At 42.9% G+C, this 23,841-nt stretch overlaps 1 protein-coding gene and 2 pseudogenes across 1 annotated transcript; 1 reads left to right on the top strand and 2 right to left on the bottom strand.

The window, feature by feature from the left end:
• Positions 1–8,604: 8,604 nt before the first annotated feature.
• LOC119280203 lies at positions 8,605–11,061 on the bottom strand (annotated as a pseudogene).
• A 1,105-nt stretch (positions 11,062–12,166) lies between these two features.
• On the top strand, positions 12,167–12,670 carry LOC119282544 (annotated as a pseudogene).
• Positions 12,671–14,927: 2,257 nt separating this feature from the next.
• Positions 14,928–15,985, bottom strand: LOC119278771 (protein BOBBER 1-like). The gene is made up of 2 exons (XM_037560121.1): positions 15,607–15,985; positions 14,928–15,521 (listed from the first exon to the last, which is right to left on the bottom strand). Exons 1-2 carry the CDS (start codon positions 15,907–15,909, stop codon positions 15,180–15,182), a joined length of 645 nt encoding a protein of 214 aa, XP_037416018.1. The 5' UTR covers positions 15,910–15,985; the 3' UTR covers positions 14,928–15,179.
• Positions 15,986–23,841: the final 7,856 nt, after the last annotated feature.

Raw genomic sequence — 23,841 nt, 5'->3', positions numbered from 1 at the left:
TACTAGCTGACTGCCCGTGCGTTGCTACGGAGCAACACAACAATGTTTTATTGTTCTATCAGTCCCACTTCACCCTTCCCTTCACTGGTTCTATGTTTTCTTGACACACATCTTATTCTCATCCCACCAATAACAAGACAAACATTGATCTTCCTTCACTGGTCTGCCACTTCACTCTAGCTTTGATGTCCTGGTTCAACTTCACTTGATATAGCTTCACTAAGATGATAAGCTAACACTTACGATGTTTGTCATTTGTTCTTTTATGGATAACGCTCATGTGTATGTGTATTTTCATAAGGATTTTTTACTAACCAGGCCATTAAAATAAATGCTTCATGTGTTTTCCCTCTTTCATTCTCACCAAGCATGACAAAATTCTCAGAATAAGTGAATTCATCATTGTGCTCACTTGTGCTCCTGGTTAGCTAAGACCCTAAATGTACTTCCAGTCTGAAGTATGGCCAGACCAGTGAAATTTACTCCTAATGGCTTTTCGTCTGAAAGTATGGGCTGGCAGATCTTTGTTTCCCTCTATCTAGTGGTTCATATGTACAACAGAGCAACAACGAGCTTGTGATTAATCATTGTCCTCATCTTTACATTTCCGAACTTGTACACCTGATAGAATTGTTATGCCTTGTGCTAATTCCTCACCTAGCTACTGAATGTAAACTATCCCTTGTGTTAGTTCCTCACATAGCTACAGAATGTACATACTACTTGGTTCCTATTACCCATTTTATTTATGATCACGACGTTTCACATGTATACCCTTGTAGAAAGAATAACGAACCCAATTACTTCTATCACAGGTGAGATAGTAGAGGTGATCAAGTATACCTTCCCTCTACTCTACGACAAGCTCCGTCTCTAGCAGACCCCTACTTTGAGTTAAACTCTGATGCTTATGCACTGAGTATAGTAAACCAAATCGAAAGGAAGGCATATCAAGTTAGAAGTTGGAACCAGCAGTTTCACCTAAAAAGGTACAACTATTATTCAATAAAAAACAACCTCGAGAAATTTCAGAAAATGTAAATTAATTCATCACTTTCTTTTTTAGAACTATAACAAGGGCACAAGGCGATACCATTAAAACATTTCTTAATTACCATGTCAAACCATCCTACTAAACATAAAATAACATGCCAGTCTGACGCACGATGAACCAAAATCCAACTACAATATAAAAGTTTTGGGAATATTGCACGGAGGTAATAATGAGCTATATATAAAATAAAAATGAAAAGTAAGGCCATGTCCAATTTAAGTCGTACCTGCAGTTTTGCTAACTTGTGGGATGCCTTGTTACTTTTGAGCTTCCTCACATAAAATTCAAGCAGTTTGGCCTTGAGGACTCAGATAGTTCCGGAACTGATTGTATGACATGGGCATGGACAATATAAGACTTGAGAATCACAATAGAAAATCAGACCTAATTTGGCCACATCACAACAACAAAATATCAGAAATAAGTAAATATCAAATTGTGTTCCAAAACAGTACAAAAAGTACAAGAGGAACTTGTACTTTTCCCAATATTTGATAAATCTAGGCTCACTGATTTCTTCTTTTATTATAAAGCTCGGGATTGTAAATCTGCACGCAGAGTACAAGCAAGGAAAATCATGCTCAAGATGCTCACCCTACTGCTGATTGGAGCAATGAGGTTCTCGATTCAGTAGTGAAAAGGGGAATGGAAGATCAAAAAAGAATTGCACCAATATCATGCATGTACTGGCCAGAACTAATAACCACCACGGCATTTTTACAATCATTAAACACACCATCAATCGGGCAAAATTTGCATCTCATAATCTGTAAAAAATGCATAGCACACTTTTACCTAATAAGTAGTAATAATATTGTATCTTCGGAAAATTCATAAGGAGTAAAAATACAGTAAATTAGTAGAGTAGAATGAAAGGGTATCAGTTTATACCTACTGCATATCACGACATAGTTACTACTGATAGTATGACAATACCTGTCACATTTCTTCAAAGTTCTGCCAACAATAAGTCACTTCGGTCACAATAATCCTCAAGAAAGGCCGCCCATCACCCCGCCATCATTAGCCACAAGAAATATTCGTTCTTATTCCACATATTTGTGCCAAATCTGTTCCAAAGATAAATGGACCGCCTCAATCTTTATACATTTATACATCGCATAAACAGAATACTATAATATTTGAACTGGACTGCCATGACAAAGTAGTTTGTAAATTATAGAATTGAACTAACAAGTTAAAGATAACAGCTGAGGTCGAAACTGACCCCGGTATGGAGACTATGACTCTAGCTGAGATTGTGGCACCGTTCAAGAGGAAGCCATCAACATGCCAGCCAGTCAGGTACCAGGAGATGCTGCTTCCATGGCTCGCGCTCGCCTTGGCACTGGCATCGCCGCAGTAGCCTGCATGAGCCCGTGTTGCAGGGGCTGCTGATGTTCTCTTCCTCCCCCGGTTCCTCCTGACACTGATGATGCTGTGGGTTCCACCGGCGCCGGCAAGAAGGGCACGTCGATGAGCAAGAACCGGCTGTGCAACCTTGTAAGCTCACTGGACATGTGCACCCATGGTCAATCAAGATGTATTACAAACATCTGTCGCACTCGTCAAATCATAGTAGAAGATATCAAGCTCATCAAATCATAAACAAAATCCACTTCACATAAACTGGTACAGGATGTGAAAGCATGCACTTATGCAGTTTGTCAAGAATCACATCCAGCGCCTACCGTGGGGCACCCGCATTTGTCCTTGGGTCCTTGCCATCCCTAATTCCACAGGAAAAAACAGAATAGGAGGAGACCGAATAAAGAAAAAACAGAGAAACTAAAGCTGACACCAGGAGCCGCTTCACACTCCGTGCGCTGGCAGCATCGCTCCTCCCAGTCCTGACAATCTGAAAAAGAGCAGAAGTCATGTTACACCGACGAAATAAAATTGGCGCAAAACGAATACATCGACACATTTCATGACTTGATCCAACGCTTCTTGGGCAGCTTGGTCTGCTCCTCCCTGCCACTGCTGTCGCTTCAGCTTGCACCAGCGGAGGTTAGAGGTGGAGGACCCGTACATGCCGCTGCAGTGCTGGAGGCTGGGCGGCGACGAGGGGAAAAATCATCCACGAGAAGGCAAGAGGATGTGGCACAACGCATTGGTGGGGATGCCGAGGGCAGCGCTACGAGTTAACGTGATTCCTGCATCCTCCAACACGCAGGTAGTTCCTCTCCGGTGACAGTGACCGCGGCATGGCTGATGCTGCCGTCGCTCTCTTGGACGCCCCCCTCGCCGTCGGCGACCCCAACATCCATGATCCAGCGGAGGAAGGATCTAGCATGCTCGACGCCGCGGCCATGCCGCCGCTGTAGAGCACCACGACCTCCCAATCCTTGCGCAGATGGTGATGGGGATATCCCACGCGACCAGTGTGGATGAAGGACGATGCGCATAGGCGGCGGCAGCGGCGAGATTTCTGTTGAGACAGACGGGATTGAGAATGAGAGGGCTGGGGGAGATCGGGCCTAGGACGTGGGTCGCGGTTCTCGTTTTAGTTTTTTTTCAAAGCGGAGATGGGAGCGTGGGCTGGTTTTCCGGTTTCCTCGTCCTCGTGCGTGCGGGATGGACAATTTTTTTTTACTGCGCTTGATCGAGGGGTGGAATCAGGGAATCGAACGAGGCGGGGGGATCGAACGAGGGTCGAACCATCACGACGTTCGATCCCCCTTTAATAGTAGAGATTGTCTTCGCTATAGTATCATGAAATCACATGGAAACATGGCGAACGAGGCAAATTAAAGGAAAAAAAGGATTATATTTGTGTGCAAATTTAGTTGCCATGCCTAATGAGGAATGTGGTATGAATTTGAAAAGGCAAGTGTTCTACGTCAACTTGTAGGTTTTGACGTTGGAAAAGAAACAGACGTAAGTTGACCTGAACAAAAGATTCATTTATTTTGACCAACGAACAGCCTTACAGCTAGCTGAACTTTTCTTTCCCGATGGCCCTCGTGGTGGTTTCAATTTGACTTTACATTGTTCACTCTACGACTTTATGCTCATATATAGATTGTTCAAAGCGAGAAAATATGCAAAGTGGAACATGGTTAAGAGGCACAAGTCTGCTCTCTTGAGAAAGAAAAAGGTCGGCATTTTTGAGGGATGTCCTGGAATGAACAATCTGCAAAATTTGAGTTCTGGCTCATTCTGCGGAACACCTTCAGCTCGCTCCATTGTTTGTAGTCGTCACTAGGTGGACCACGGACCTAGATGTACTTCTAGTGTTCCTTGTAGTGCCTTGATATATGATGGACTGTGCCTCTACCTCCCAGCCTAACAAAGGCATAAGAAACAAGCCAATGCAACTTCAAAATCTCCTAGGCCTAGTTAATTACTTCTCTTAAAAAAGTGAGATATGACAAAGAAAAAACAAAGTAGAATTGGAGATGGGAGGTATTGACCCCCTGCCTCTTAATAGCATTGATAAGCACTCTACCATTTGAGCTACATCCTCACTGTTATTCATTTAATTCATCCAAGTATGAACTATTTGTTTAGATTAGTAATTAATCAAACTAAGGGTAAATCCCACTACCCATTCCAGCAGATGGGACGTGTTTTATGCATCATTAATTAAGAAAAGTAGCGACTCAGCTACAGAACCAACTCTTGAAAGGTATCCTGAAAGAGAGAAAAAAAACCCTTCAAACTTTCAAATTCTCTCTGGTTACTGAAATGGTTGCGCTCTAATAAGGTATGGCTCGTCTTGGGTTGAGCCCCGCTACATATAAAATACTCGATGCGGGCCTCTGTGGGCGTTCAAGATCCCGAGGCAAATATGATACTTAACTGTAGTTTGAGCATCTTCAAAAGCTCCTCTTTCAGTTCTAAAAGAATTCCTCTTTCCCCAGTAAAATATTGTTATCGGGAAAGTTGGGTAAAAAAACTGCTTCAACAACTCCCCTTTCAACAATAAAACGGTGCATCTTCAAAAACTTCTTTCAAGGGAGCTCCTATTCAGCGACCTATGCGGGGGGAAGCGTGGCAGCACGAACCTCCGGGCCACCTACGATGCTTTTGGGCCGGCCCATACAGGGGGTGGGACGCCCTTATTTTTTTCCTTTTTCTTTTTGCTTCTGTTAAAATTGTTTGGGATCTCAAAAAAGTTTTGAATTTAAAAAATCCTCACAAACTTTTAAAAAGTTAGTGGATTCAAAAATTGTTCATGAATTTTCAAAATGTTCGTGAATTCAAATAATGTTCACAAGTTCAATAAATATTCTTGAATTAAAAACATGTTCATGCATTTTTTTAAATCACAAATTCAACAAAGTGTGCATGGATTTCAAAAAACTGTTTGTGAGTTTGAAAAATATTCACGACTTTTCAAAAATGTTCATGAAGTTCAATTTTCTGTGAGTTTGAAAAATGTCAGTAATTTCGAAAAGTTCACATGTTAAAATAATGGTCATGAATTTTAAAGAACTGTTTGTGAATTCCAAAAAAATATGAAGAATTCATAAATTGTTCATGACTTCCAAAAACTGTTCATGAGTTCTAACAATTGTTCACAGATTTTAAAAAAATGTTCTTCAATTCAAACAATGTTGATAATTTATGAAACACGTTCAAAATTTTGAAAATTTTCATGATTAAAAAAATCCATGAATTCAAAATTAGGTATTATTTTAAAAAGTTTACAAATTTATGAAATAGATAAAACTTATAAGAAATAAAACAGAAAAAATGAAAAATGAAACAAGAAAAAACATAAAAGAAAAAGGAAAAATAGGAGAAAAAGGAAAGGAAAAGAGAGAGCAATTAGTTGAGGGAAGGTTCTAGAACCTTTCCAAAATGGGTGGAGAAAAAGAATTCTTAATGGGCCGAGCCATACATATCTGAGGTACGTGGGGGGTACATGCTATTGACAACTTTATATGGGATAGGTAAGACAACTCGGCAACCAACCAAGTAGTAGCCAATATTTGACACAGTGCCAAAAATTGGCGGCATATGCCAATTTTTGGCACCAAACCAAGTATGCTCTAAAACCTCCGGAAAAGAAAACGATTGTACTTGACGGCCCGCCTGGATCATCGTTTCTTTGGGCGGAGGGGGGTGGTAAAGTTTTGGGACCTCCTGTACAGCGCCTTCAGCGCCCATTATTACAACTGGTGCCCATGCGCCGCGCTGCTGGGCCGGCCCAATAATCGCAGCAACCATACCGCGAAAAAAAATTTAAATGATTTTTATCCTGAAACTACTGCAATTGTAGAAGTAGTAGAATTCGATCTCAGCACGCACGCGTTGAAATTAGTAGCTCTTAACCGCTAGGTTGTGACATGATCGTTGACTACAACTAGTAACTAGTGCTATTTGACCTTTTCTTCAGTTAACATATATTATATATACACAGAATAAAGTATTTCGAATAAATAAATAAATTAGAAAAGAGTTCTAAAAATATTGAAACAGCCACGAATTTCAAAAAAAGGTTCAAAGAAATTGGAATTTTTTAAAGAGAATTACTGTTTAAAACTTCATGAAATCGAAAATGTGCTTGAAGTTTTCAAAAAAGTTCATAAATTTGAAGAAAGTTCATCGAATTTGAAAGAAGTTCATCAAATTTTTAAAAAGTTCATTGATTTTTTTAAAAAATCATCAAATATGGAAAAAGTTCATCAAATTTGAAAATAGTTTGTTGAATTTGAAAAAAAGTTCATCAAATTTGAAAAAAACTTCATCAATTTTGAAAAAGAGTTCACCAAATTTGAAAAAAGTTCATCGATTTTGAAAAAAAATCCATCGAATTTGAAAAAGTTGATCGATTTTGAAAAAAAATCCATGGAATTTGAAAAACTTCATCAATTTTGAAAAAGAGTTCACCAAATTTGAAAAAATAATCATCGATTTTGAAATGTGTTCACCGGATTTTAAAAATGTACATGATATTTCGAAAAAAGTTCATCAGTTTTTTAGAAAAAGATAAAAAAAATAAAAAATCATTGATTTTTCTTAAAAACATGAATTTAGAAGAAAAAACACGCATTTCAAAAACAAAAAAGAACAAGAGAAAACCCGAATAAAACCGCATCATAAAATGACCAGCGAACCGAAAAAACCAGTTCAGGAAGCTTCTAGAACTTCCCAAAACCGGAGGAGCCCCGCAACTGAATAGGGAACTAAAATGAAGGAAAGAAGGTTTGAAACACGAGTCGGTTGCTGGCTTAGTGGTTGCACTCTTGGCGTAGAAGGAGGAGGTCGCGAGTTTGAACTCTCGTGGTGGCGCATATTTTTTGTTCTTTCATAAACAGAATGAAGCATGTACATGGGCCGGCCCAGTGGCGGCAGAGGTGGGTGCGCTGCAGGCGCCGGTTTGCAGAAACAGTAATAACAGGCGCCAAATAGGGATTGCCCCTGTTTGGTTCATAAGTCCTAGGACTTTTTTTAGTCCCAACTTATAAGTCCCAAGTTCCTAAAAAGTCTCTACCTGTTTGGTTCCTGGGACTTATAAGTCCCTATAAGACCATATTACAACTATAAGTCCCTATAAGTCTCTCCTTGAGAGTCTTATTTCATAAGTTTCAAATGCCCACTTTAAGTTCCTATAAGTCCCTCCTGTTTGGTTTAGATGAAACTTATAGGGACTTTTTTAAGTCCCTAAGCCAATAAGTCCCTGGAAACAAACACCCTCTAAGATTTTTGCCGATTTCTCACGCTTGTATTCCACCAGTTTTGAAACACACCTTCACTCACCGTTTTCTCCCAGGTATTCTGTCGGTGTAAAAATCCACTCCTTCGCCGCCGCGGCCGCACAGCGCACCTCACCGATACGCGTTGGCGGGAATGTTGGTCTGCTGGCCGAGGGAGCCGAGCTTCGAGCTCATCTCCATGATCCTGTCCACCTTCCGTCCGCCGGCCGCGTTGCCTCACGGGCGTATTAGTTTACACTGCTCCCAATCGGTGCCTAATCGGTAAAAGTCACTGGTTGCTCCAAAAAAAAAAGTGAACTAGTGGCCAGTTGATTTTGAAAAGAAAAAGTGTGACAATAAAATTACCGAATAAAAAAACATAACAGAACATCAGTGCACGTTTTCACTACAAAATATTAAACCCGCAGATACTACACCAGTTTGTTTCAGTAGAGAAAAGTGCTTCAAAGGCCAAAACTAGGACATCCACTCAAGTCATCATAATATCATTACAAATATTGTACCGTATGATCGAAGCAGCAAAAATTATTCAGCCTGTTAAAGAAAAGAGCAATGTTAAGTCAGAGGCCGCTTACGAGCAAAACAACCACAAATTCAGACTCAATAGAGCTGTGCTCAAAGATATCATGACGTTTCTTTCGTGCGTCTGCTAAAAGTCTGAAAACATAATTCGCGCATATCGTATCATTATTGGTACAGCCATGCTATAGCAACATCCAGCTTCTTGTTGACCGAATACTTTCTCTATAAGAGCATCTCCAACAGACGCGCGATATTAGCGTCGCGCTGGAAAAATTGCATTTTTTGCACGCGTGCAGCCGCTCCGCTAAAATCTTCTGCATTATCACCTTAGATCCTCCATGCTCCAGCTAAGAGAAAATCTTAAGAAGGCATCTTCGTCCCTGAGAAGTCCATGTCCGGGTACTAGGACATGAGTTTCTTGAGCATGTATTGGTTCTGCATCTCCTCGCTCGTGGGCAAACCCATCTGTTTCTGCCGCTGGTTGAACATCATCTTCTCCACGGTCTGCCTGGTCTCGGGGTCCATATCGGAGAGCGTGTTGCTCTCAGGTTCGGCACGCTGGATGTCAATCTCCTGATCACCATTGATCACAGACTTCCACCACTCGCTACGATTACGCTTGTTCAGTAGTATGAACAACAACCTCTCGTCCTCGATGCTCCAAAAGCTGTCTTCGACCTTAACTGGCTTGTGCAGCTCATCCTAGTAAGAGACAAATTAATATTGCATCAGCAAGAGATTTTTTAGACATAAAGGACAAGGTGAAATGTTGTGTACATAGTTGATTGTATGATGCTACTTACATCGATGATCAGAGACTGGCCCTTGAACCCGACCTTGAGATGGTCCTTCTTGATCTCGCAGACAATATACCCCGCCTTTGTTTATGGAGGAACGGGGACGGAGAGGTTGACCTCCAGCACAAACCTAACGTCACGCGGATCACACCCAGTTAAATCTGTCAAAGTATTTACCGCTTTGCCCTAAGTTTTCTTGATCGATTATTATACAAAACTGGAAAACAAATCTAGACAACATGAAGCACTCGATCCGAACGCAATTGTGCCACATGAGGTTATCCTGTTTGGTGTTCTTTTTACTGTCACCGCCAACTCTATTGGCTTTAGGGTTGAGCTATAACCCGAAAGAAGTCATGGTAAAAGGTAAACTCCCAAATTCCAATTTCTTCCCTCTTCGCATGAAATGGTGAAAGTATTGTGTGTGTATTCATGAAAAATATGTTCAATATCACTGAGCACCAATACATCACTAACATAAGCAATGACTAAGTTTTGGAACATTTCCACAATTTGGGCCCATGATATAAATAAGCTTAAAAAACAAAAATGTATTGCATGTGTTTTATATTTATGTTTTACACTGACTTTGGCTCCGTCAAAATATACATTTGCTCTATATTTGTTTTTTTTTGCAAAAGTTGATTCCCACAGAATCAATAAAAATTAAGTTAAAAAATGTCTTACATGTCAATCCTTGTTGCGTGAATTGACTTGCATGCGGATCCCGTATACTTAAAAACTGTTTTGCCATGTCAACAATTCATGTAGTTGAGGGTGAAAATGATGTTTGCTTCGTTTGGACTTTGGGCCCATAGATGATTCAACAATTTCTTTAGGGCGGGCAATGAGTAGGACATGTCAGACCTTATTGTCATGCGGTCGACATCGTGAGATGGTATGCGTGGAAACAATCACCGAGGCATGTAGGCATCATCTCATGCCGTATGTGCATGGGGCCAATGGGGGTCATGGTAATTATCACGTGTAACCCAAAATTAATTATAACTAAGCAGGCATGTCCTAGTCAATGCAGTTGATGAATCATCAACATTGCATCAATGTGAACTAGAAATACGCGTGGTGATAGAGATTAAATTTTTATAGTCCGTCAAAAAATAGAGATTATCGCATGCAGCTATTCGAGTCGGGCCAAAAAGAAGGTTCATTATCACATTTCTCTTTTTATTCAAAAGAAAAGCCACTTGGCAAACAGCCAAATAGGTCGATTCGGCAGATAGGGTTTTCGACATTGTTTTTCATTGCATTAGCGATAACATGGAGCGCTCGATCCAAACGCAACTGTGACACATGAGGCTATCCTACTTGGTGTTCTTTTTACTCTTACCACCAACTCTATTTGCCTTGGGGATGAGCTACGAACCGAAAAAAGTCATGGTAAATGGTTAACTCCGAAATTCCAATTCCTTCCCTCTTCACATGAAGTGAAAGAAATTAGTGTTGAATATTCATGCAAATATCACCGAGCACCAATGCATCACTATCATAAACAATGAATAAGTTTTGGAACATTTCAGATATGTGGGCCCATGCTCTAAATAAACTTAAACAAAACAAAATATGTTTTGCATGTGGTTTCAATTTTTTCTTCTGTACGGACTTTGGGTCCCCCACGATATACATTTATTTTATATTTGGTTTTTGCACAAAATTTGAGTCCCACATAATAAGAAAAATTAAGTAAAAATGTCTTACATGGCAAACTTCTTGTGCGAAATGACTTACATGTGGATCACATGATAATTAAAAACTCTTTTGTCATGTAAACATTTTATGTAGTTGAGGTCAAAAATGATGTTTGCTTCGTTTGACTTTGGGCGTATGAACGATTCAACGGATTCTTTAGGGCGGGCAATAAGTACAACGTGTTGGCCTTATCGTCACTTGGCCTCTCATCTCTGATAGGGCCGTCGCCACACCGCTTGCGGCATGAGGCCACCGCGGTGGTAGCAAAAACAACACCGCTTTTAGTAAAATCCTGGTCGCCGTGGTCACCCATGTCGCCACTCGTCGCACCACCGCTCGCCGGTTGCAGCAAATTCGGTCGCCGGTGGTAGCTTTCCCGCCGCCGGTTGCAACAAATTTGCAGCCTGTCGTTGTCGGCCACACTTCATCGTCTTCCTAGTTGTAGCAAATCCGGGAGCCGGTGGTAGCTTTCCCCGTTGCCCGTTGCAGTAAAAATTGTGGCGTTGTCATCACGGGTCACGCTCTCCATTGCCTGGTGGTAGCAAAAATCCAGGCCGGTTCCAGCTTCCCCAACACTGGTTGTAGCTTCTAGCGGGGCCGTTTGCTGCAAAAACGGAAAGAGATGTGGCTAAGTATGTCGCCGACTCCAAGCGTTTTCCTTATTAGTTAGATATTTATTAGTTGCGTTGAGGGAAAAACAAAGGAGGGAGAGAGATGCGATGCGGGGCGAGGAAAAAAAGAAGGCCGGCGGCGCGACTCAAAAGAGATCGATCTAGGGTGAAAAAGGACGTGTTTTTTTAACACAGTACAGATGCAAGCACTTATATATACGGGCGTACGCTCATCCCTATGGACACACACATCCTATTCCTATGAGCACCTCCGAGAGACTTTACGAGCTGGCATATCATCTTAAGATTTACGAAGTCATCATAGGGGCCTTGCAGTCAATGGGGACGTCTTTTCCTACTAAACGCGTATGGCCGAAAATAATGAAATAATTTAGAAAAATGTGAGCACCAAGACATGCTTTAATAAGCGGTTAAAAGCCAGTGTTGCGAGGAACAAGCAGCGGCACGACGTGCTTAAAGTCTGCCTTCGCACAAGTCAAAAAAGAAAAAGGAAATCTGCCTTGGCAACAACGTGCGTGCGTGAAACCTGCCTCGACGCGCCATCGGACCGGCCGGTTTCCACCACAAATTAAGGAAACGGAAACGGAAACCACCACTACTCCCTGGCGAAGAAGATGAATACGACACGAGGAGGACCGACCCCGATCGAGTGCCTCACCGGCCCAATAAATTCCCCCGGCCGGTTCCAACCCTAGGCGTTCAATCCAACACGTACGTACCCTACGCAAAGAAGCTCTCCGCCGCCGCGTCTTCTCGCTAGTAGGCGTTTCGTTTCGCCTCCCATCGATGGCGGCCGAGGAAGGCGAGAAGAAGATGATCCTGCTCAAGAGCTCGGATGGCTAGGGTTTTCAGGTCGAGGAGGCGGTCGCCATGGAGTCGCAGACCATCCGCCACATGATCGAGGACGACTGCGCCGACAACGGGATCCCGCTTCCCAACGTCGACTCCAAGATCCTCGCCAAGGTCATCGAGTACTGCAAGAAGCACGTCCAGGCCAGCACCAATCCGGCTGACTCTGGCGCCGCCGACGCAAACTCCTCCACCTCTACTGCCCCCGCCGAGGACCTCAAGAGCTTTGACGCCGAGTTCGTCAAGGTCGACCAGGCCACCCTCTTTGACCTCATCCTGGCTGCAAACTACCTCAACATCAAGGGATTGCTCGACCTTACTTGCCAGACCGTTGCGGACATGATCAAGGGCAAGACCCCGGAGGAGATCCGCAAGACTTTTAACATCAAGAATGACTTCACACCCGAGGAGGAGGCGGAGATCCGCAATGAGAACCAGTGAGCTTTTGAGTAGAAAATAGTAGCATCGAGACAATGTTGCGTTGAAGTAATGCTAGTAGTATTAATCTTGTTTTTTTTAGACTTCGTATATCTACGTTTCAGCGCTGCTTTTTCTATGTCATCGTAATCGCTGTAATTATTCTGAAGTCGAAACATCTTTTATTATATAGAAATAGCCTATCGTGATCAGTGCTCACCACCTATGAAACTAAATTATTATCTGTCAAGTGGATGTTATATGCTTGGTAATATCATCCTTAGCTGCCGTGTGATTTGAGATAGGAAAAATGATACATGATGACATAAATTTGGAACCAAAATAGGCAAAATATTGAAAAGTTGAAGGCAAATTTTAAGACCAGAGACAATGTTGATATTTTCAGCTATCTTGAAATAGCCATATTGTTTCCGATTTTATATCTTCAGATCAAATTTTGTGACTGTTCGATCATTGTCACGAACCTCAGCGCACAGCAGTAGCATTTGTCCGTTGCATGGAGCGGTTCGGGTTACGGGTCTCCGCTCCCGACCCACCTGGTCTTGACGCCGACTCACTGTTTTCTCCCAGGTATTCCGTTGGTGTAGAAAAAATCACTCCTTCGCCGCCGCCACTGTGAGCCCCCAACCTTGGCGGCAAGCACAGTGCACTTACGCCGCCCGAATTGATGCAAGCACAGTAATGCTAGTAATACTAATCTTGTTTTTTTAGACTTCGTATGTCTATGTTTCAGCGCTGCTTTTTCTATGTCGTCGTAATCACTGCAATTATTCTGAAGTCGAAACATCGTTATATTCTTAAGGAAAAGCCTACGTGGTCAGTGGTCATACCTATGAAACTGAATTATTATTTGTCAAGTGGATGTTATATCCTTGGTAATATCATCCTTAGCTGCCGTGTGATTTGAGGAAAAAAGATACACGAGGACATAAATTTGGAAACAAAATAGGCAAAGAGTTGAAGTTAAATGTGAAACGGCGCTGCTATACAGACGACATATTTGTGGCCGACTCTTGCACGATCTTACTTGGCAGCTGCCTGTGAACGCAGGAAGCAATTGTTTTTTCCTTAGCTGATGCTAGCGCTGTTGGGGAGCAAGTGTCGTTCGCCGATCGTGCATCAACTATCGTGTGTGAAGCAATTTCGAATGTGAAAACCAGAGACAATGTTGATATTTTCGGCTATCTTGAAATAGTCATATTCTTTCTGATTTTATATCTACAGATTTGGTAAAAATCTGTCGACTAATTTTCATTTGGCCCCGTTCGATCACTGTCAGGAACCTCAACGCGCAGCAGCAGCATTTTGTCCGTTGCGTGGAGCGACACACGCTTTAGTTATATTTTTTCCGGGTTATGGATCTCCGCTCCCGACTCACCTTGACGCCGACCTGTTTTGAAAACAAACCTCCACTCACCGTTTTCTCCCAGGTATTTTGCCGGTGTAAAAAAAAAACTCCTTCGCCGCCGCAGCTGCGAGCCCCCAACCTTGGCGGCAAGCACAACGTACTTACGCCGCCCGAGCTGACGCAAACCACCTCACCAGCGTCGGCCGGAGTGTTGGTAGGGAGCCAAACTTCGACCTCATCTCCGTAAACCTGTCCACCTTCCACTTCCAACCGCCGCCTGACGGGCTTATTAGTTACAATTGTGCATAATGGGGGCCTAATCAGTAAAAGGCATCGGTTGCTCAAAACAAAAGTGAAGCACCGGCCAATGGATTCAGTAAAATTACCGAATTAAAAAAGATAAGAGATATCAGTGCATGTTTTCACTACAAAAAATTAAACCACAGATGCTACACCGGTTTGTTTCAGTAGAAAAAAGTACTCCAAAGGAACTGAAACATCCACTTAAGTTCAGAAATATTGCGCTTTATGATCGAACCAGCAACAATTATTTAGTCTGTTAAAAGAAAAGAGCACTATTAATTCATAGACCGATTACGAACAAAACAACCTCAAATAGTTGAGCTGTGCTCAAATACATCATGACGTTTCTTTCATGTGTCTGCTAAAATCTGAAAAACATAATATGTGCATATCGTATCATGAATTCATTGTTGGTGCAGCCTTGCCATAGCAACATCCAGGTTCTTGTTGACTGAACACTTTCTATGTAAACCAAACTGTGGACTTCTTAAAGGGTACATCCCGAAGTCTGAACCTTTGGGATCGATATCACACTGATTGGCTGCTGTGTGAGCAGCTCATGAGCCAAACATAAGATCCACTTCTTTGTAAGACAAAATTAATATGCGCTATATTTCGACATAGAAGGACTACTCAAACGTCACTAGTTAACTTCCGAAGCCTCGGTAAAACTGTTGCCACAAAACCATAAGACACTATAAACCAAAGTCATCCAAATAGCAAAGTGCGAAAGATACGTAGACGCATAAACAGACACTAAAATACTAAGACACCCAAATAGAAACTATACTAATTAAGGTAGAAGCGATTTCTCCATCTAAAAATCTTCCGCATTATCCGGGCTCCAGCTAAGAGACAATCTTAAGAAGGCATCTTCATCCCGGAGAAGTCCATGTCGGGGTACTGGGACTTGAGTTTCTTGAGCATATCCTGGTTCTGCATCTCTTCGCTGGTGGGCAGGCTCATCTGCTTCTGCCGCTGGTCAAACATCATCTTCTCCACGGTCTGCCTCGTCTCGGGGTCCAGATCCGAGAGCTTGCTGCTCTCCGGCTCGGCACGCTGGGTGTCAATCTCCGGATCGCCTTTGATCAGGGATTTCCACCAGTCGCTCTGATTACGCTTTGTCAGCAGTATGGACATCAAGCTCCCGTCCTCGATGCTCCAGAAGCAGTCCTCGACCTTGACTGGTTTGTGCAGCTCACCCTGGTAATTATAAGAGACAAATTAACACCGCATAAAGGACAAGATGAACTGTCGTCTACATAGTTGATAGTTTGATGCTACTTACATCGATGATGGGAGGCTGGCCCTTGAGTCCGACCTTGAGGTGGTCCTTCTTGATCTCGCAGACGACGAACCTCGCCTTCGTTCCTTCAGGGAGGGGGACGGAGATGTTCACCTCTGGTAGCTGCTGCGCCCACGAGTAGTTGTCCAGGTCGAGGCCGTTGCCGGAGTTTGGCTGCCTCCCCTTGCTCTCCTCCTTCTCCTTCTTCTCCACCTCCGTGCTGTTCTCCTTCACGGCCGCCGCCTGCTGCTGCGGCTGCGTCGACGCCTCGTCCTCCTGCATGATGTCCTCGGAGATGATCGCCATGGCCGCCGCTCTGTCTCTACTCTAGGGTTTCGATCGACTTGTGGAAGTGCTCGAGTCGAGATCTCTGGTCGAGGTGGGTTTCGATCGCAGATGAGTTGATGGGGCTTTGGGCTTTGGGGTTCCGTTTATTTATATTGAAGACCTCCGCACGCGAGGCCGTCTCGGCTAAGATTTCCGAAGGTGCCCGGACTGGATTCGTATTCCGCTTCGACTATGTCCGTGTCTACTCCAATTCCGCGGCGTCTGGTAGACCGTCTCCGTCTCTGATGGTCATGGACCCGACCTCGTATCAGCCACCTCAAACGCTGTCCACGAGCGCGTCCAACGCTCCATGCCACGTGTAAGACGTAGGGTTTAGAGAATTTTTTTTAACATCAGTACAGACACAAGCGCTCATATACACGCGCCTACACTCACCTTTATGAACACACACGTACACCCTACCTCTATGAGCACCTTCGAAAGACGGAAAATATTTCGGCATATCATCTTGAGATACGAAGGCACCGTGCGCCTGGTCGTCGACGGAAACGTCCTTCCACTGAAGGCGCATTGTCAGAAATCCTGAAATAGATCCAGGAATAAATTTGAGGGGAACCGCACACCCCTTAAGATGACGTCTCGGGTATATTTACAGTGTGTACATATGTACAAATACAAGACCTAACCATGTACGGTTAGGTTGAGATTATTGTGCCAGCAAACCTCAAACAAGGGTAATGATAACGACTTTGTGAAGATGTCCGCAAGTTGATTTTCAGAAGAGATGGACTTGATCTGTGCAACACGACGAAGTGTTAATCCATTTCGATGTGTTTTGTTCGTGCGTGAAATACTAGAATAGACGAAAGGTATGTAGCACCAGTGTTAGTGCTATCACATCAAAGAAAAAGAGGCCGGTTGCTGAGAGATCTCCAACTCACGAAGCAAAGATTGTACCCAAAAAAGCTTCGCTGTGACATTGCCTACAACTTTATATTCAAGTGCAATGCTACTATAAGATACCTCCCCAAACTTAAATGTTACTCGTCCTTGAGCAAAAAGGTTGACAGACCTATTGAAGTTATACATCTGCTTACCAATGAAGATCGCTGCCCAAAGACATATCCTTATTTTCTCTACAAACTATAAGCAAGGTAGAACATATTTGTACAAGGCAGTACATGCTCACTTAAAATTTCTATGCTCCTTATCAAAATTTAATCTATCGTGAAAACAGATACGTGGTCTCTTACTTAATAGCTTATTCATTTTAGTTTAATTGTAGTGAAAAAACTACTTAGGATGTGAGGAGAATGTCGAAGAAACTAAGTATTAACGTAACTCCCTAACACCCACAAGTATCGCCTTATCAAGGCTCGCAAAGCTCTGCTTCCATCATTGTTTGCTAGAACTCTCATTTTACACTAACAATGAGATCATGCCAGAACTGTAGGTAATCTAAAACATGGTTTATAGGCCAAAGTATTTTTGTAATTGCTCATTCATCTTTCCAAATATTCATTTGTTTGGGTGCTGGAAGATGTGTACCCCAAAGAAACAGGGTGGAATGGGGTTCAGGGATTTGCACTGTTTTAACTTGGCCATGTTGTACAGTGGTGCCTCCAAAACAAAAGCAAGCCGCCGCCTCCAAAACAAAAGCTAGGGTTCCTGCCTCTCACTAGCGCTGCTGCAGGTCTGCCTCATCTCCGGTGGCCCTACGGCCATGGGCGCGGTGGATCCTGTCAAGGGTCGGCAGGAGGGCTCCGTTTCTAGTCATTTCTTTCAGTTTTTTTAATGGTTTGTGTCCTTCTTAGGAAGGCGAGACGACGGCGGCTCCGTGAAGATGGAATAAAGGTCTCCCCGCCTAGCACCCGTTACCTGCGGTGCGTCTAGCATCGTTGGTGGGCATGTGGAGGTGTGTCTCCGGCTAATCTATCTTTGGTGGATTTGTTCGGATCTCGTCGTTGTTCGTCTACGTTCGTGCGTTTTCGGTTTGGATCCTTCCGATCTACGTTATTCTTCATCGGCAGTGGTTCCTGTTCCGGTGCGCTGGTCCTATGGGGCCTTAGCACGATGACTTCCCAACTGTCTAGTACAACAAGTTGTGCCCGACTCCGGCGATGGAGGGCCATGACGGTGGCGCCTTTGGCTCGCTTCAGTGCTTGTAGTCGTCGCTATAGGTGGTCTATGGATCTGGATGTAATTTTTATTATTTCTAGTGTTTGGTGTACTACCATGATTGAAGATGAATAGATCAGAAGTTTTCCCGCCAAAAAAAACTTAATTGGCGCCATATAGAAGAACCAGAATCTCTCCGTGCTAAAAATGTTAAGAGAAAAATATTTTTCACATGGGGACCTACTCAATTGTCAGCTGGAGCCTGGAGAAGGATAGCTCCTTTATTTGGCAAAGTCTTTGGGCAGGTTTGCAAACTTTCAAGAAAGACTACATTTGGATGGTTGGTGATAGTACAAAAATAAATATTTGGGGCGACCACTGGATACCTAGCAGTCCATCGAGAAGGATCACAACTAGACTTGGTAATGTTGTTCTTACTAAAGTTTCATAGTTAATCAACCGGATTTTAAAATCCATTAGCTTTGAGAATGTGACATTTTTTGGCCCACTGATGCAAACCGGATTTTAAAAATCCATTAGCTTTGAGAATGTTGGAAGATTTTACTTCAAGGCTCTTTAACAGGAAGGGTTTTTTCAATCAAATCTTCATACTAGTTGGAATGGGATCACCAACAAGGGGGGAAGTTGCATCCCATGCGAAAGTACCCTTCTACTCCTGAGCTCATTTGAGCTCGGGATGGACAATAAATTCTGAAGAAGAAAAAAACAAAAAAACAGAAAATTTTGAAACTTTTTGGTGCAAACTTCACAAATGTTCTCAGTGCATGGAAATTTTCAGCCCAAAACAACATTTGTGGAAGCCACGGCAAAAAAAAAAAAGAGATCAGTACTCCAAGATGCTTTCAAAAATAGTATTTTTGGTGCATCAATTTTGTTTTTTTAACATGACTTCCAGGAATGTTGTTTTATGCTATTTTTTTGCAAGCACATAATTTTTTTTTCAAAGTTTGCACCAAAAAAAATCAGAATTTTTTGATTTTTAAACTATTTTTTCGTTTTTACTGTTCATCGGGGTGCATTTGAGTTCGGGTGTTGATATTTCGCGTCACTCGCACGCAGCAACACAGTGGCTCTATTAATTGTGAGTGGCGTAATCTATTGTCATTACAAATTCTAGCAAAGGTTAAAATAAATTGTTGGCAGATCCTTTTGGGTGGGAGTCCTTTCTAATCACCACATGCAGAGCATGTCACAGTGCCCCTTGTGTCAGCATGACTGCGAGAGCATCATGCATAAGTTCTTTCAATGCTCCGGCCCAAAATAAGTGTCAAAATTCCTAGGTGCAGAGAAATTCATCGCTGATGCACGTGCTATTGAACGTGAAGGTTGTTCGGTTCTATTTGATCTTTTGTTGGACATGAATATGAGTGTCCCACTTTTACCCGATCTATCTAGAGCGGAGCTGATTGCCGCTTTGGTCTAGTATTTGTGGTGGGAGCACCGGCATGTGGTCTAAGGTGAACATGTACAACATCTAGTCAAGACAACACAAGCAATTCCAGCTGTGGTGAAAAACTATGTAAGGGCAAAGAAAAAGAAATCAACAAGTATTTGGAGGCATAGTTGGGTAAGATCGAGACAAGGGTTTATCAAACTCAACGTAGATTCTTCTTTCCATGAGGATTCGGGCTGTGGAGGAATGGCGATGACCGAGGTCTTTTGTTTACGGCTAGCTGTAGTGAAATCACCTACATCCACGATGCTACAATCGCCTAAGCTCATGCTCCTCAACGGTCTGTTATTGGCTGGACAATATGGATGCAAAAAAATTCTGGTGGAATATGACAGCATGGAAGTGGTGGATGTGATGCAACATGGAAGGGATTCCATTGGTCCAGTGGCAGCAATTTATGAAGACTGAACCTTTTTATGTCGCAATTTCGATCATATTTGCTTTAGTCATTGTCCTAGGGAAGCTAATATGGTTGTGTATACTCTAGCTAGCCATGTAGTGGATGCACATAACATTTATTAGATTGTGGATCCGCTTGATTTCTTGGCAAGTGTACTTGCAAACGATGTAACAATTATTCCCAATGCAATATAGACTGCCATGATGAACTAACTCTTGCGTGGTTTCTTGGCGTAGAAAATTCTGCCATTTTTGAATTATTCTTCATTGCTGAAATGGGCTCCGCTCCAAATGACCCTCGGCTCCTCAACGGTCTGTTATTGGCTGGACAATATGGATGCAAAAAAATTCTGGTGGAATATGACAGCATGGAAGTGGTGGATGTGATGCAACATGGAAGGGATTCCATTGGTCCAGTGGCAGCAATTTATGAAGACTGAACCTTTTTATGTCGCAATTTCGATCATATTTGCTTTAGTCATTGTCCTAGGGAAGCTAATATGGTTGTGTATACTCTAGCTAGCCATGTAGTGGATGCACATAACATTTATTAGATTGTGGATCCGCTTGATTTCTTGGCAAGTGTACTTGCAAACGATGTAACAATTATTCCCAATGCAATATAGACTGCCATGATGAACTAACTCTTGCGTGGTTTCTTGGCGTAGAAAATTCTGCCATTTTTGAATTATTCTTCATTGCTGAAATGGGCTCCGCTCCAAATGACCCTCGGCTCATATTGGGCTGGGCTTCTACCTCCCAGCCCAACAAAGGCCCAAGAAAGCCTGAAGCATCAAAATCTCTCAGGTCTAGTTTTTTATTAGAAATTAAAAAAAGCAATATATTTCTCTACGAAAAGTGATATATGAAAAAGGAAAAATAAGTAAAATTGGAGATGGGAGGTATCGATCCCCCTGCCTCTTACTAGCTTTGATAAGCGCTCTACCAATTGAGCTACATCCCCATTGATATGCAATTAATCAATCAAGTCATATAAGATTAATCAACTATGTTAGGAATTAATCAAACCAAGGTTAAATTGCACTGCCCCTTCCAGCAGATGGGACGTGTTTGAAGCAGAATTAATTAAGAGTAATCAGTCAGCTAAAGAACCAGCTCTTGAGTGGTTTTCTGAAGAACAAGAAGAAAATACAGCAAACTTTGTAATTATTCGTCATGGATTGAGCCCCTCTACATACATAAGATCCCAAGAGATACTAATTAATACTCGAAGCGGGCTTCTGTGCGCGTTCAGGCCGAGGCCCAGGATCCTGAGGCAAATACTACGCTCAACTTTCACTCTAACTTTATGGCTATTTTGAAGGAGATGGACTAGGAGCATGAACATTTCAGCGGGTTGAGCTCTCTCATGAGCATAGAAAATTAAATTTTTACACCTATAATAGTTGAGGCAGCCACTGTACTTGATGTGGGTACATGCATATTTGCATTTTGGCTCCCACGGAGGGTTAATCGACAAGATTCTCCAGTTGCTCAAAATAAAAAGTGAAGCAGGGGCTAATGTATGCTGAAAAAAAAAACTGTGACTAGTAAATTACCAAACATCAGCTAAAAAACACAACAGAACATCTGTGCACCTAGGTTTCTAGTAGGAAAAACACTCCAAAGACCACACAGAAACAGCAACGAAGTTATCATCATATGAATGTCATTAGAAATACCATGTGTATGATCGAAGCAGCAATAATTTACTCTGTTAAAGGAAAAAAATAGAGCAATAATAATTCAGAGGCTGCTTAAGAGAAAAGCAGCCTCAAATTCAGAGACATCATGCCGTGCTAATAAGTTCGGCATCGTGAACTTCATGTAAGAAAAATGCACCCACCAAAATCTGAAAAACATAAATACATGCATATCGTACCAACTGTACATCCCTCCCAATGTCTTAACCTTTGACATCAATGTCCCACTGACTGGCTGCCGTGCAGTGAGCACGAAAGCCTAATTTCTTGGAAGATCCAATTTTTTCTGTAAACATGATCAAAGTTTACAAAGTTTGAATTAAGATTTTTTTTTAAAGAACCGAGAAAGTCGACAAGAACATTAAAAACATAGTTCACTTATATTTCGGAAGCATCGCCCATACAGTGACCATCACAATAATAGACATAAAAAAACGGAAATGTTAACGCCCACACGTGTGGGCGTTCACCACTCCGTCCACACGCAAGCATCGCCGTTGGTTTCGTTTTGCACGAATCTTGGAGCAAAAGGGCTGGTTTTCGGCGCCACGTTGGACGATGCTAGTGTGCGGTGTGCGAGTGGGTTCGCCCGCACGGTAGTTGCCATCCCGCGGTCAGCGGTTGCCACTGAGAGGCGTGCGGTGGAACCGCCATGCGCCCGCACGCCACGGTCCGACCGCAGTTGACGTCAAACACGTCGCACACCCCTCCACCCTCTCCCTCACGGTTCCATTCACTCTCCCCCGCGTCGCATTTACTGGCACAACCCACTCACATTACAGTCCACTGGAGGAGAAGGCGAGGGGAGAAGGCGACGGCGGAGGCGGGACAGTCGACGGTGTTCGCGGGCGTTGGTGGTGCTCGTCGGAGCGGAGCAGCATCGCCGGAACGCGTGCGGGTCGAAGGTAATGCTCGATTCATCTATCACATACCCTCCCTGATTTTGTTCCCCTCTTTCCTCCCTGTTCGATTTCTAGATCCATTCCTAGAAATTCCGGCGATTCGGCGGTGCGCCGGCGTTCCCGCCGCTGCGGCGGTGCGCCATAGTTGTGTGCCTGCCGTTGCTTCGTGGGAGTGGGCAGTTTCGTCGCCGCCGCTGCGGCGGCATCGTCGGTGAGGCTATGCCCGCTCGTAGGCAACGCATTAGTCTTGCATTTGGATTTTGAGAGTTGTCCGCCGGGTTGTTTTGGTGCGGATTGGTTCGAAATTTGGGGTTGCAGCCATTTCGCGCGAGAATTGTAAGGGTGATTTTGAGGTTGAAGCAGTTGCCATTGAAACCTAGATCTAGTCTAGTTTTGGGGTTGAAACTGCAGACTGTGGCGAAATTGGCAGTATGATTGAACGTGAACAAATGTGCGGCAACTAAACTACCTGAAGAAACGTGGTAGTTGCCACAAACGTGTTCTCCCATGTGGCAACAGATTTCCGAAAATGACTGTCATAGTTGCCACCCCAAAACGAGGTGGCAACTAATTTCATTGAACTCCTGTGGCAGTTGCCACACGCATGCTCTTCCCATGTGGCAAATTTTAGTTCTGCTGAACTTGTACGATAAGTAACCAGAAAAAATATGCTTTCTGAATGTGGCAACTATGACAGTATGACCGAACGTGAACAGGTGTGTGGCAACTAAACTACATGAACAAATGTGGCAGTTGCCACAAATGTGTTCTCTTCTGCGGCAACATATTTTCTGAAACTGACTGTCATAGTTGCCACAAATGTGTTCAAGCTCACACACAAGGGGGGCAACTAAAATTTACTGAATGAATGAGATAGTTGCCACATACACGCTCTTGAACGAGGCAAACTGATTTTTTACTGAATTTACATAATAGTAACCTCAAACATTCTTTTTCATTTGTGAGACTTGTTTTTTTCTGAATTATTTGCGACAGTTTCCAAAATTTGATAGTTGCCACAATCGGTAGCACTGGACGGAACTAATGTGCACATCGAGTTGGCGTGTTTGCCACTTTGGATTTTGTATAATCATGTTGCAATACAGTATGTGAACACAATGTCTGTTGCCACAATACAGATATGACAGTGTGGCAAACTGGCTGCATAGTATGGCAACCACATTTGCATTCAAATAGTTAATATTTTTCTGTTAGGTGGCAACTGCTTACCCATTGCATTTTACATTTTCGCCATTAACAATTTGGTCTGTTCCTACATCAGCATAATGGCTCGTGGCGATCATCAAAGTGATGATGATGATTTCATGGATCCACCTCAACGTAACCAGGCAAC

This window comes from Triticum dicoccoides, chromosome 3B (assembly GCF_002162155.2).
Source record: "Triticum dicoccoides isolate Atlit2015 ecotype Zavitan chromosome 3B, WEW_v2.0, whole genome shotgun sequence".
NCBI classification, from domain to species: domain Eukaryota; kingdom Viridiplantae; phylum Streptophyta; class Magnoliopsida; order Poales; family Poaceae; genus Triticum; species Triticum dicoccoides.
The sequence above is the reverse complement of the archived record's forward strand: the minus strand, read 5'-3'. Positions and strand labels throughout refer to the sequence as shown.

Coding starts and splice junctions, on each gene's coding strand:
- LOC119278771 (XM_037560121.1), bottom strand. CDS start 15,909: ATGGCGATCATCTCCGAGGACATCATGCAGGAGGACGAGGCGTCGACG. Junction 15,522..15,606: donor GCCAGCCTCCCATCATCGAT/GTAAGTAGCATC, acceptor TATAATTACCAG/GGTGAGCTGCACAAACCAGT.